Source organism: Aythya marila (assembly GCF_965140915.1).
Source record: "Aythya marila genome assembly, chromosome: 3".
In the NCBI taxonomy this organism is placed as follows: Eukaryota; Metazoa; Chordata; class Aves; order Anseriformes; family Anatidae; genus Aythya; species Aythya marila.
Genome location: NC_139044.1, coordinates 12,012,899 through 12,025,773, shown reverse-complemented (window position 1 = coordinate 12,025,773; position 12,875 = coordinate 12,012,899). Strand labels below are relative to the sequence as shown.

General features: G+C 46.8%; 1 protein-coding gene across 3 annotated transcripts in view; it reads left to right on the top strand.

Moving 5' to 3' along the window:
- The window catches only part of SHLD1 (shieldin complex subunit 1), a 46,592-nt gene extending 34,128 nt beyond the window's left edge, over window positions 1–12,464 (top strand). For all 3 annotated transcript variants that reach the window (XM_082755940.1, XM_082755939.1, XM_082755938.1), the window contains one exon: window positions 10,484–12,464. In XM_082755940.1, coding sequence (XP_082612066.1) covers window positions 10,484–10,992 — 509 coding nt within the window. In that variant the 3' untranslated portion in view covers window positions 10,993–12,464. The remainder of the gene's footprint in view (window positions 1–10,483) is intronic.
- The last annotated feature ends 411 nt before the right edge of the window (window positions 12,465–12,875 follow it).

Sequence of the window (12,875 nt, the reverse complement as noted above, 5' to 3'; positions counted from 1 at the left end):
TCAGGAGAGCTGCTTTTATGTGTTGATTGCCTGTTTGTTCAGCTTTACTCATGTTTATTTTAATCAATTCTATTTTTTTTTTAATCTTTTCTCCCCTCTGATACACTTTTGGAGGGAGGAATTGTTGCATGTGGAGATTCGAGTCCTCATTTAGATGACAGAAGAGCATTAGGAATTACTGAATGCCCCAGTAAGGTTGGTTTAAAGTGACATTTGAAATGACAAAACAGGCAGTTTGGAGATTCGGACCAATACACCACAAATTCTGAACTCCCTGGTGTTTCCCTTTATCTTGTCTGTTTCTGCAATCCTTTGAGCCCATGTTCGGAGAAGAAATTCTAAGCAAACACGGTCATAATTCATTTTTTTTCCTACCTTGTTACTTGTATGATTATTTTGAATAAAGTAGCTATTTTCAGCTAAGCAAGCCCATGGTCCGAGGTGAGTGAAAAATGTTATCTTTATTAAAGGATAACATGAATTATCCTGCCTTGCTTTGGCTTATCTGTCCTTTTATTCATGTTGTTTTGCAGGAATTAATTTCTTGTTCACAGGTAATTGTGTCAATATTTTTAAACTACGTGCAGTAACGCAAGACGTTAACGTTCCTGGACACCCTTCGTGTCACTTACACATCGGTGTTGTAAGCGTGGTGGAAAAAAATCAGCGTGTGGTTGCAGTAACTATCAGTAACCACAGTTCGTCAGTAGTTGAAGGTGTTACTGAGGAGCTGTTCAAGCAAGTGGTAACACACAGCATCAGGCTCTTGCCTTGGTGCTCCCTGTACTGTGGGAAATGTGGGTTTCCCCATTTTTCTTTCTTTTTAAACAAGACCTGGGCTCTCTCTGACTTTCGTAGTTTACATAGAATTGTGTCCGGGAGTAATGGAGGTGAAATACTTGGTTTGGGGCAGAATTGAGAGAGGTGAGTGCTCCCAGCTAAGGAATTCACTTAAAAAGCAGGTCTGCTAGGCTGGGGAGCCAGCTAAAGGGATGCAAACCTGAAGCCATCAAAAAGCTTTTACTGTTTGGTCTTAGAGGGCAAAGCTGGGTTGGAGCAGGGAAATGCCAAACCTTCCTCATGGCTGGCTGAGAGGACAAGTGAGAAAATAGCTGAGTCGACTGCTGTAGTTGTTTGCTAAGTGACTTCTCTCCCTTTCCTCCTTTTTCAAGTCATACTCTTTTTAAAGACTTTCTCCCTTGTGCACTGTCCCTCTGTTTTTTCAGCCCCTTCAGAGATGGATGCCCACAGCTACGACACTGCCTGAGAGGTGAGGTCTGACAGGTGAGGGCAGCTCATTAAGGGCCTGAAGATTCACTCCTGATGTATTTCTTATGCGATAACCACTTCCAGTTTCGGGTTTCAGGTGCTCGGCTTTGCAGCAGCACAGCAATTCCTGCAGAAAGCCGACTGATTAAATGGCAAAACGCTTCTGTTCAAAACCTCATTTTCTATCGAGCTGCTGCTGATGGAAGAGCTTTTCAGTGATTCCCCAAGCGCCATGCAGATAATTAAGAAGAAGCCCTTGTGGTTCTTAAGCCTCCAGCATTTGTGAATGGTCTGTAAATGTGCCCATCACTCCAGGCCAACAGTCTCTTTGCTCATTACTTGCTTTCCTGTAATATTGCAGGAGAACTAGATGGCTCCAATGTTTATTCAGTGTACTTTCAAGCTGGCAAGCCAAAATGCCCCAGACTAGTGATGAACAAATACCTCCAAGTTATTAAACTTGTATATCTTGCTTGCTTTTCATTGTACTCTGAAATTGCATTTTCTGTCTCTTGAAAATTTCCTTGATGACTGCTTGATCTATCTGATTCTCTGCTTTCTTCGATATGAGGATGTTTCATTTATTAGCCTGTGGAAAGCTCATAGATGGAGATGGTTATCTTGCTTCCATACTGACAAAACCTTCTGTTCTTGTTTTCGAGTGGTCTTTTTTTTTTTTTGAATAATTTTTGATCAATATGTGATGCACAAACTTTCTCTGGCAAGGGAAGAAAAACCAGCCCTGAGCTGTGTGGTTCCACATCCCACACGGCCAGGCTGGGGAGAGGACAGAGCTGTAGCTCTGCTCTTTCATTGCCAAGGTGCTCTGGGGCTGGCTTCGTCTGTACATAGCCTTCTCCATGCACACAGCTACATCAGGCCTGTGGAGAGGCTGGGAAAATGCCTCCCTCTACATTCAAACCTTCACCAAAATTTGAGTAGATTCCTTTGACTTTGTATGTGCAATTTGCCTGCTTTTTAAGATGATTTCTTTGTGCTTTTTTTTTTTCTACGTTTGCTTTTAAAAGAAGGGCTTTGCCTGACTTACACTGTATTTTCAGGACCATAACAAAGAGAAGAAACATGGTTTTAAAACTCATCTTACTGTAAGTAGCTTCAGGAAACCTACACCTCTGCCATGTTCCTCTGTTCTTAGTGAAAATCAGTCCTGACAGGAGGCAGAGAACTTTGACCTGAGGAGAGGCAGACTGCACATGCAGTCTGTTTCTTTCACACCTAGAGAGAATTACTCTATTTCTTTCACACCTAGAGAGAATAAGTCCGTCTGTAAACAACTCTTTTGCTATGCCCACATGAACTCGTTTGGCCTTAGGCCAAACTAAAGGTGAGGACTTCAAATCTGAGAGCCCAAAGGCTGTTTTTCTGCTGTACAGTGGTCTGCTGCTGTAGTTAGTAGTGTTGAAGTTGAGATGGCATAACTGTGTTCAAAACAGCCGAGGTCTCTCTGGCTTCTTTTAAATTTGTAAGATCATCTGTGTGCTCAGCACTTCTGACAATCAATCCACGGATTTGGGATCTGAACCTAAATAAGTTGGCAGAAAGCTGAACAAACGGATAAAAAAAAAAGTTGGGGCGGGGTAAAGAACTGGGAGGAAGTTACATTCTAGTTGGACTTTGCCTTCATCTGCCTTATTTGACTCAGTTTTCAATTGCCACTGTTCCTTAAAGGTCTTTCTGTTTCCCACAGCACTAATTTCTTAGGTGCCCTGTGGTACCTGGGCATCGTTTTCATGTCAGGATTCAAGCCTTCAGGTCTAAGGCCTCCGTGAAGGCGGGTAATGGTAGCATTATACGATAATCCATCTCTTAGTCTCACAAAACATGCACAGAGAGTACAATTTTAACCACATTTCAAGAGGGATGATTGAAAACACCTCACTCTGCAGTATTGTTTAGGTTTAAAAACTGCCATTTTGGATAAAAACTGGATTCTCAAGTTGTTTTTGTCCAGAGCTAAGTGTAGCAGGTTGGAAGCAGAGCTGAAACGCGTGTGAATCTCTGCAATGTGAGTTATGTGTGTGTTTGTGGGTGCTAGCGTTGTAATGAACTGGACTTTGAAGTGTTAGAATGGCAGAGGAAGGCACTGTACCCAGAACAATTTCCACCTCTGTCTCCTTTTCCAAGTTCAGACGGTTTGTAAATAAGGGAAACCTGCTGAATTTTTATAATGGTGTGGTCTTCTCTTCTGTCTTTCTCACTGAAGACACACCATAGTGATAGGTTTTTCCTCTTCTGTTTTATCTGTATGAACAGTACCGTATTCTTGTTGTTGTGTTTTTTTTTTTTGTTTGTTTTGTTTTTTGTTTTTTGTTTTTTTCTGGGCAAACTGTCACGCATATCACTTGGCAATGAGATGCAGAGGGTAGATTTTTATTTCCAGTGATGTTGAAACTTGAGCTATTGATCGCCAGCGAGAGCCGTCTGCTTGTTCCTCTTCTTGCCAACGGCATCAGCTGAGCGTTGTTGGCTCCTCTCGAGTGCTGAGAACGTGTGACTGTGAATGAAAGACGAAGAATTTAATATATCAGGGAGGGATATTGCTTTGGGTTTTGTTTTTAGTTCTACTCAGTCAGACTTGTACTCTGGAGTTGCTTCCTGTCATTGGCAGTGGCCATTGCTGCATATTTCAGGATAAGAGGTAGTTTTCCTCTCTTCATTTCATCCCCATCCTCCAAAATGGGAGTCTGCAATATACAATATGCTGCCCGTTGGGCCCCATTCTTGCCTCTAGCAGAGGATTTGCTAAAGCCCCAAAGAATGGGATTTAATAATTCTGCCAGAATTTTTTTTTTTTGCTAGACTTGCCTATGATCATCCAGATAAATATTCAACTTCTCTTTTAATCTAAGCTCTCAGCTTCATCAGTTCTGCATGGCAACATCTAGAGAGTACATGTAAGTGCACTATCTTCCCTTTATTATTTTCCTCATCTTTTACCTTGGAACTGTGAAAAATGTTGTCTTTGATGCGTCCTTTTTTTGTCTCTGTGAGACATCTCCTCGGATGACTCAGGTTCCCCAGGGACTTGCTCACCTCTCAGCCAAAGAGGTGAGCACAGCAAATCTCTCTCCTGATTCTGGAGTTGGCTAGCTGGTAACCAAACCCAGGGGCTGAATAAAAATCCCTTCCCTCTCAGTTAATGAGGGTTCTTTGAAAAATTCTTATGTCAGAAAGCGAACAGTTCATGAAGGGCTTCTAGAGTCAGCTGGAAAAAGAGAAGAGACGAGACCAGAATTTATAATCTTTAGGCAGGAAAAAAAAATAAATACGAAGGGAAACAACTCCATTCGCTTTAGCCGTGTGATGTGAGTAAGTGAGAAAGCTCCTTCAGGAACCATAAAGCTCAAACGCCAGTTTTCCTTCATAAAATTCTTTTCAAATCTTAAGCAATGAAAATCAGACAAGCAGAATTTTTCTCACTGGTTTCAAGCACCAGACGTGTTCTCTTATTCTGAAGCAGAATGAGCTTAAAGAAAAACGTGGTCTGAGGTTAAATTATGGCCTTTTACGTAGAAAAGAATGACACTGCAGGTTGCTGATTTTTAATTTTTTATTTTTTGAAAGGAAAGTATATTTGTAATAAAAGTTTTCTGCCTGCTCGTAGCAGGAAAGAAGTCAAACTTAGATCTCAAATAGGTGCAAGCCCTACCCATGGGCAGAGCGGTGTGGTCCTGGTGGGGAAGGGACCTCCCAGGAGAGGTTGCTTCACCTCCAGAGCAGGCGGAGGTTTGGTTTGGGGATGCTCCTATTGCATCTTCTCTGACAAAGACCCTAAGCCTGTTGGGATGCTTTGCTGTGGTTCAGGAGAGGCTGGCTAGCACGGCACTGCTGTGTCTGCCTGCGAGCACGCTTTGAAATGCCTAATTGGAAACTGAGCAGTTAGCTTAAGACGCCTTGTCAGAGTTTCTTCTTGGAAATCGGTGTCGTTAGTGTTCTATAGACAAGGTGAGTCGGGCTGTCATTTCCCAAGACTGTGTATGTAATAGGAAAGCAGCAGAGAGCTGCAGTTCAAATGAAGCCCCTCAAAGCCCTCATCTGCTGGATAATGACTTTAATTGACAGTTAATTTTTTCAGCTACATAAATGTGCTTCTTACTGTTTCTGTTCCAGAGAAGGTGGCTGTTAGGAGTAGTCTTTAACCTTACGAAGCTGTTCTTCATTGCACTTTGAGGCAAGTAGGATGTTTCAGGCTTCTTGTTTTGTTTTTTTTTACTAGCTACAGAATCATGGAAATTAAACCCCTCTAAGTATCTCACATGAAAAGCTCTTAACTTTGCGATTTCTATTTGTAGAATGGTGATGAGCTCCGAGGCAGGAGCTTGCCGCGTGAAAAGAAAAGCTGAGGCACCCCAGCCATGCTGCTGCCCATTTCTTCGGCGAGACCTGTGGTTGTTGCACTGAGACGTGTTCCTGTGTGCTCTTACACATCAAGCAGCCTCTTCGCAGGCAGCTGCATCCGATGCCTGGTGCTCTGGGGCCTAGCTGAGGATAAACACACGAGGATCTTAGCGGGGCACAGCCGTACGTGGAGGTATTTGTGGTGCTGCCGTGGCTTCTGCCTGTGCCCACTGCCCTGCACCGTGGGGCTTGGTTGCTTAGGAACAGGTTGGTGAGATGACAGCAGTGCCCATCTCTTGGCCTTCAGAAAATAAGGGCTGTGAATTTGCAGCCGTTTGTATTGTAGCTGACCAGCTCCGTGTTTATTAAATCCAGCGTGTTTAACTAGCACATCCTCCAGAAGACTTCATTTACCTGGGTTTTTCCAGCTGCCTTCAGAGCACAGCACAACAGGCATCAACCCGCGAGCTCTCGGAGCAGGGCAGAGCTTAATACCAAGTGTGACATTTGGCAGAGCGTCTAGGGGAATGAGCTACGTCTGCTTATTGCGTTTCAAAAGCGCTTTACTATTTGCCAGGCTTTTTGTTTTTCTTGAATGTAAGGTTCCTAGGGGAGCTGGGCAGAAAGGTTGATGCTTCCCCAGAATAGCTGCTTACGTCTTACCCCACGCGAATTCCAACCCCTCCAACTTTTCACTCCACAAGCAGGTAGGAGAAAAAGGCAGAGAGCCTGACTCAGTACCGGGCTGTATCTGCTGCCATTCCTCCATCGCTGCCTTTACTCCGTACCCCAAATTCCTCCAGCCTCTGCTTTCCCTTCGTGCTGCCCATCGCCTACCCTCCCACGCTCACCTCCTCCAGGTCTGCTCAGCGTTTGTGCAGCCCCTGGCCAGCTCCTCAACACCGTGTGCCTCTCCCCTGGGCTGGTGGACGAGCAAAATCGCTGCTTGGGTAAAGCAGAGTCTCAAAGGTAATTGCCTTCTGAGCTATAGCTTGCTGCCTGTTGTGGCGTGAGAAGGCTGCTTTGTGTCATCAGGGAGGCAGCAAGGTAGCAGGGCTTATTATATTCTTGTTTTCACTTTCAGTTCACAACTTAAATACCCACAAGGAGCACATTTTCTCGGCTTAAAACAGCCTTTTTGAATTATAATGTCATCGAAAATTCCATTTCGCCTTTGCTTTAAGTGCTGGAAGGCTTCCCAAGCAAGGAAGCAAGTAGAAAACAGCTGTTTTCTGCAAGGCAGAGAAACTGTAAACCCCACCATCATTATTCAGCGCTGTACACAAAAGGCTTAGGATCTGGCAGGTGGTAGGTGTTTGTACGGCACCTAATAGCAAGGACCTAGGCTTGGTAGTAATTTGTCTTCTTTGATGCTCTTCCAGTTTAAATGTCAGTAATGGAAATGATACAAAATACGGTGTGGATAGATTCCAGTTCACGTAAAGGGATGCAGTCAGCTCACGTATGGGTTTTTAGCTGTTGTAATCGATGGAGCTTTTGTTGATGCAGGTAAGGTGTGATCCCAAAATGTCTGGCTTCGCAGTGCATGTGTGATAACCAACTCTGGTGTGTGATAACCAGTGAGCCAAGGTGTTGTGTGAGGCTGGGGAATAATGAGCTCCTGCTACATCCTCCCCCAAATTTCTTCTTTCTTCCCAGAGCAGGGTGGAATGTTTTTTTTTGTTTTTGGTTTGTTTTTTAATGGATACAATCAACCAAAACAACTGGCAACTCGTGTCCCTCTCGTGTGACTCATCCCTGCCCGTGGACGCAGGGACTGCGTCAGCTGGAGCTGCAGCAGGTCTCGGTGGGGAGAAGACTCACGTGAGGAGAAGGAGCATGCAAAGGGACAATGACCAGGGCAAGTGGGGCATCCTGGGCAAGAAATAGCTGATTTGGGGACTGCCACAGGAGGGCTGCAAAGTCTTCTGTTTCCTTTGGCAGCATCGATTAGCTTGCCATGGTGATGAGCCAGGAGGGAGGGTGCTCAGCCCTGTCTGCTCCCAGGGAGACTTGGACAAGTATTGGTGACTTCTGGGTCGGTGCCACCCACAGAAGGAGTTTGTCTCTCCTCCAACCCTCTCCTCTCCTGTGTTTTTCCTTTCCATTGTTGCGTTGCCCCTTTCTGTAGTAATTGTTGTTCATGGAGGTTTGTTCAAACAACCCAATGTTGATCATCTCTTCTGGCCTTCAGAGTAGACAGGGTGGCTCTAGAAGGAACCAGACGTGTTTTCTCAGTACCATCTCATAGCTGAGCACCTAAATAATCCCTAACTCTGCTTTACAATCCTGTCACAGACCTTACAACGCAGGGATGTGCTCTGGCATCATCTCACCAACGTCTGGTTGAACCTCAGTCACCACTGTGAACCCAAGGGTGATTTGTATCGTTAATTTAGTTCTGTTCAAAGAAATGATCCGTGCCTCCCAGTCCCCTAGTTTTCTTGGCACTTATTTAGGGTGGCACAGCAGAGGCCATGCAGAGACGTTCAGCCCTTGTTCCAGCTTAGCCACAGCACGTGGCTGATCACACTGCTGGAAGGGGTCAAGGGCTTTTGAACTTCTGGAGGAAAACAAACCAAAGCTCGGCCCCAGCAGCACAACAATCCTCTGCAGTTAGAGATGAGGCTTGCTGCTTTTGTTGGACACGGCTGCTCTGGTCCCATATAACCTCTGAGAGCACCAGGGTGCTTCTGGAGTCAATATGGGCTTGGGGTTCACTTTGGTGGGTCGATATGGGTTTTGGTGGGCTTGAGCTACATTTTGTGAGCAGCTGTGCCAGGGCTGAGTCATCCCAGAGCTCTGGAGCAAACAATCCCGACCCTGAAACGAGTGCTGTAATTGCCCTTTTCATCACACTGCTGCTGCCACACACTCTGGTTTAGCTCTCGTACTCACAGCTACACAATAAATCCCCCAGACCTCAGAATAGGACGGGCCTTTGTGCACGGGGCAGGAGGGGAACCCACACGCTCAGGGTCCCCAGGAGGCTGTCGCACCAGTGGAAGTGGCCCAGGTCCAAACCAGGATCTGGCTGTGTGCTTCGGGCGGCAGGGTTATGCGCGTGTGCCAGATGGAGGCGTTAAAATTTCATCAGCATTTTTATAAACACAAAGAATATCCCGTTATTGGCCCCCAGGTCTCGTGCTAATAAGCTGCAAATGCTGGTCTTCAATTAGCGGGGAGTGGGGGCGCAAATGGAACAATACACGGCCCTAGTGATGATTATCCATCATGTGAGAGTGAAATCAAGACATGAGTAATTACTTGTTTGGGGTTTTCATTTTTTTTTTCTTTTTTTTTTTTAATACCTGCTTGGTAATAGAAATGAGTAAAAACTGCTAAAAATAATTGGGGCCAGGTTGTCTGGTGGTGAAACTCCATTAATTTCTGCACATGTTGGGTCAAGCCAACACAAAGGCGCGTGACAGCTGTGCTGTAAAGCTCTCCGTGGAAGGATAAATGGTCTGTGAAGGACATTTTTCCTGCTGAGAGCTGGCCAGGGAGGTGCAAGCTTTGAAGCAACGCTGCTGTGTGTTATCGGGGAATTCTGGCTTTTCTGTAGGGTTGAGGGTACCCTCAAGAAAGGGCATCATGACATGCTCCTGTGCTGTACGTGTGTCCCAGGTGAGAAGCTCTTTCTGGACCCTGCAGCTTGATGGGGTTAGTTCTGGGAGCTCTGCTTCGAAGCCTTCTCGTCTCGCTTTAAGAAGGCTTTGATGGGAAAAATAGACATGTGTAAACTTAAACTAGTAAATAAAAGAAAACTCACCTCGTAATATAATTGGGTGCCTTCTTGCTAGTTGGCAAGAAGGTGCCTCGTGTTTTACAGAACGAGGAGAGGCCGAGCTGCCTGCCAATGCTCCGCGTCCTGCTTATGCAACTTGCAGGTGACAGCTCTGCAACCTCTGGCTGAGCCCTGGAAAATTTTCCTGCCGGTGACTCAGGTGCTTGGCACACGGGCTGGCGAGGCGGGCTGGGAGATGAGGTTGCAGTCAGAAGGGCTCCCTGGGTACCAGAGCCTGATTCCAGGTCCCTTTTTGTACCTCCTTTTTGTAGGAGAAGATGTCTGTGGCCTGCTGCTCACCCTGCTCGTGCCTTTGCCAAGTGTCTTGGTGCTGCTGTTAATTGGGTGTAGCCACAGCCCCCTTCATTACACTGGAGCAAAACAATCAGAGCAAAGGAGAAAGGCTGAGCAAGTCCTTGGCTCTTAGATGAAGATTTCCTTTAAAAATCCCTGCAGGACGTGGGGGGAGTGGTGCAGTGCAGCTGGGCAGTGAAAGTGGGGCTCCATGGGGCAGCACGAGGTTTCCTCTTGCAGGCCCCCTCCCCAAACCCCGTGCACTCGCCGTAACGATGCTGACTCGGAGGCTTTTGGCCTGGCTGAAAACCAGGGGATAAGCCTGCACGTTGTGCTGCAGCGATGAAATTGAGGACTGCGGAAAGGGAAGGAGTGGACCGACTGGTGGAGGAAGGAAAAAGAAACGGGCAGAACTGTTTCAGCTGCAAACTGGGCTTTAAGTGTAGGTCGGCTGCTGGCTCCAGCAGCAGCAGATAGCAATTTCCACCTCTTTTTGGAAGTGTGAGTGAGAGGAGCCCGGAGGCGTGTACTGTGGAGTAGATTCAGTCACTGCAGAGGGACAAAACTGGGACACGTGTGAGATGCCCAAATACAAGATTAATCTCTGTGAATCTGTGCTGCGAGCCTCGCTGGCAGAACAGCGCGCTTAAAGCAGCGCTCAGCTCGCTCCTGCACGGAGCTTGTTTGCCAGACTGCAGTGAGGGGGGACAAAAAAAGATTTTGCTACAGGGATGACCTGGTGACTAATGAGTTTCATTGATCTTGTGCTTGCAGGAGAAAGCAATCCACCCTCTGCAGTTCCTGCTGGAAGCTCTGAGAAGGGAAATGTGAGGTGTTATCCAGAAGATGGGCTGTGTGAGCACACCGAACTGAATGATGCTTCTCTCTCAAGTACGTATGAATGTGAAAATACAGAAGATGCAAGCATCAGGAAATCTCTCGATGCCTTCTACGAAACGTATTGCAAAAACGGGCCAGGCAGAGCTGATCCCACCTGTGAGGCTGCGTCGCGATGCCTTTCACAGAAGGTTTCGGAGCTCGCAGACCGGGGCGGGAGCAAATACGCACTGCGGTGCCTGCAGATGGCCCAGGTGGTCCTGAACAGAGATGGATGTAAGATCTTTCCAAACTACCCCACTACGGCTTGTTTTTCGAAGCCAGCTGAGGGAGAAGCTGTGTTGGAGGATACTAAGAGAACACCTGGACTCTCAGACGATGTCCTGCAGCTCCTCCTGAAACAGACCCGGACAGAACACCGCCCTGACGTGCTGCATGAGAAGTGATCAAGATGCTGGTTTGTTTGTCACCAGAGCTTGGCTTTTTACTGAGAAGGGGGGTAGCATCTGCATCTGGAGCATCAGACACGAGCATTTCTACCTACCAGGCTTCTAAACTGGCCTAAACTTCTAAACTAATCTCCCTGCCCCAGCTGAACAGCAGCCCGGCCAAAATTCAGCCCCTGCACAGGCGTGGAAGGACGTCCACGTGCTGCTGAGTGTAACTGAATAAGAGGAAATACAGCTACAGAGTAGGTTAGGTTATTTTTTTACAGGAGGGGATAAAAAAAAAAGCGAAGCTTTATCGCCTTAGAGATTTTTCTAACACTTCAGATGCACCAGCTGAGCAGAGTGGCTTTTTTTTCCCCCTATCTGTATGAGCTGGTTTAAGAGCAACCCGAAATAGATCCGTAAGCAGGGGCTCTGCAGACGTGTTCGTAAGGAAGCTGCAGAAGCGATGCCAGCTGTGCTGGTGTCTGCCTGCTGCGAGATGCAGAGTATCCAGGAGAAGCAGCAATCACACCTCAGCACGCCCAAGTCCGTGGGTCACTCGGCTGTTCCTGTAGGGCTCTCTCCCTGCCCACGAGCCCCTGCTGCTTTCTGCTGCCACGGGGTGTGACCCTCAAGCTTTCACAGAGGGGAAACCACTGTGCAGTGCTCGAGAGCACTCTGTTATCCTGGTTAGACCTTGAGATTCCTTTCCTGGTGGCTGATGGATGAGGGCAAACGTTCTGTATGATGTCTGAACCACAGGGGAGGTTCCTGTCCTTTCGGGCTCAGCCAGCACTCCTTGGTTGCAGCAGAGATTTGCTGCTTCCAATGCTGTCTGCTGCTGCTCATCCCCAGAGCTTGCTTGCTCTGATTTTAGTTGGCAAGATCGTCGCTGGCTGCAGCAAGAGCTGGCCCAGCGTGCTGGTTTCCCAGCTGGGCTTGCAGTGACTCCGTGGCTTGCCCTGCACAAAGAGGTGACTTGAAGGACTAATTCCCAGCAGTTGGTTTTCGTCAGCGCCATCAGGGGAGTTTACAGAGCTCCGGGCGTGATGCAGCGCTACGGATTTGGCAGGCCTCATTCTTTGCTTTGTGCTCGTGGAAACGGGGATGAATCCCAAGGAGAAGAACCACGTGAAGGGTGTGGGTCTGGGCTCCCTTGCTGGAGGGTGCCGCTGGCACACAGCCCCCTCTGCTCAGCACGTGGGAGCCCTTTGAAGCGGTCAGTCAGGAGCAAGCGGAGTTTCTGCTGCCTCTGGGGACTGGTTACCAGTGATTAAAGCCACGCTTCACCATCTGCAGTTATTCATGTAAACGCTCTGTTCTTGAATGATGTCTCAGGCTCCAAAAGAGACTTACATGGGAGAAGATAGTTTTATAGTAGTCTTTGTTGGGGTGCCCAAGCCTGCTGCCTTGATGTAGCTTTTGCTTTGCTTCTCAGCTTGTTTGGAGAGCTTGCAGAGCAAAGAACTGTAAAAATTTTGTCTTCTCAAGACCATTATTGTTAGGTTTTCATTAAAATCTGGAATAAAATTACTGTGTTTTATGACTTTTTTTTTTGTTTTAGGTGCTTAAAGAAGCAGAGCTGAATTTGCTGGGGAGAGCAGGCTGCAAAATCCCATTGATTTTTAATGGTAATGATGCAAGATAAATGTTTAGGGGAGGCTGACAGTCTTGCTAGACACCTAATTGTGGCGTTAGGAGCCTAAACACATCTCAGTTTAGAATACCTGGTCATTAATTCTGTGCAGCCGATGTCTCCATTTCTGGAGAAACAACGTGAGGAGGTGTTTCACTGGGATCTTACAGTTCAATCCCTTTTATTAAGTTAAATAAGACTGCTGCTCAGAGAATAACACCCATTGCTCCTTTTCCGACTCGCTGCTAATTAATTTTTTACC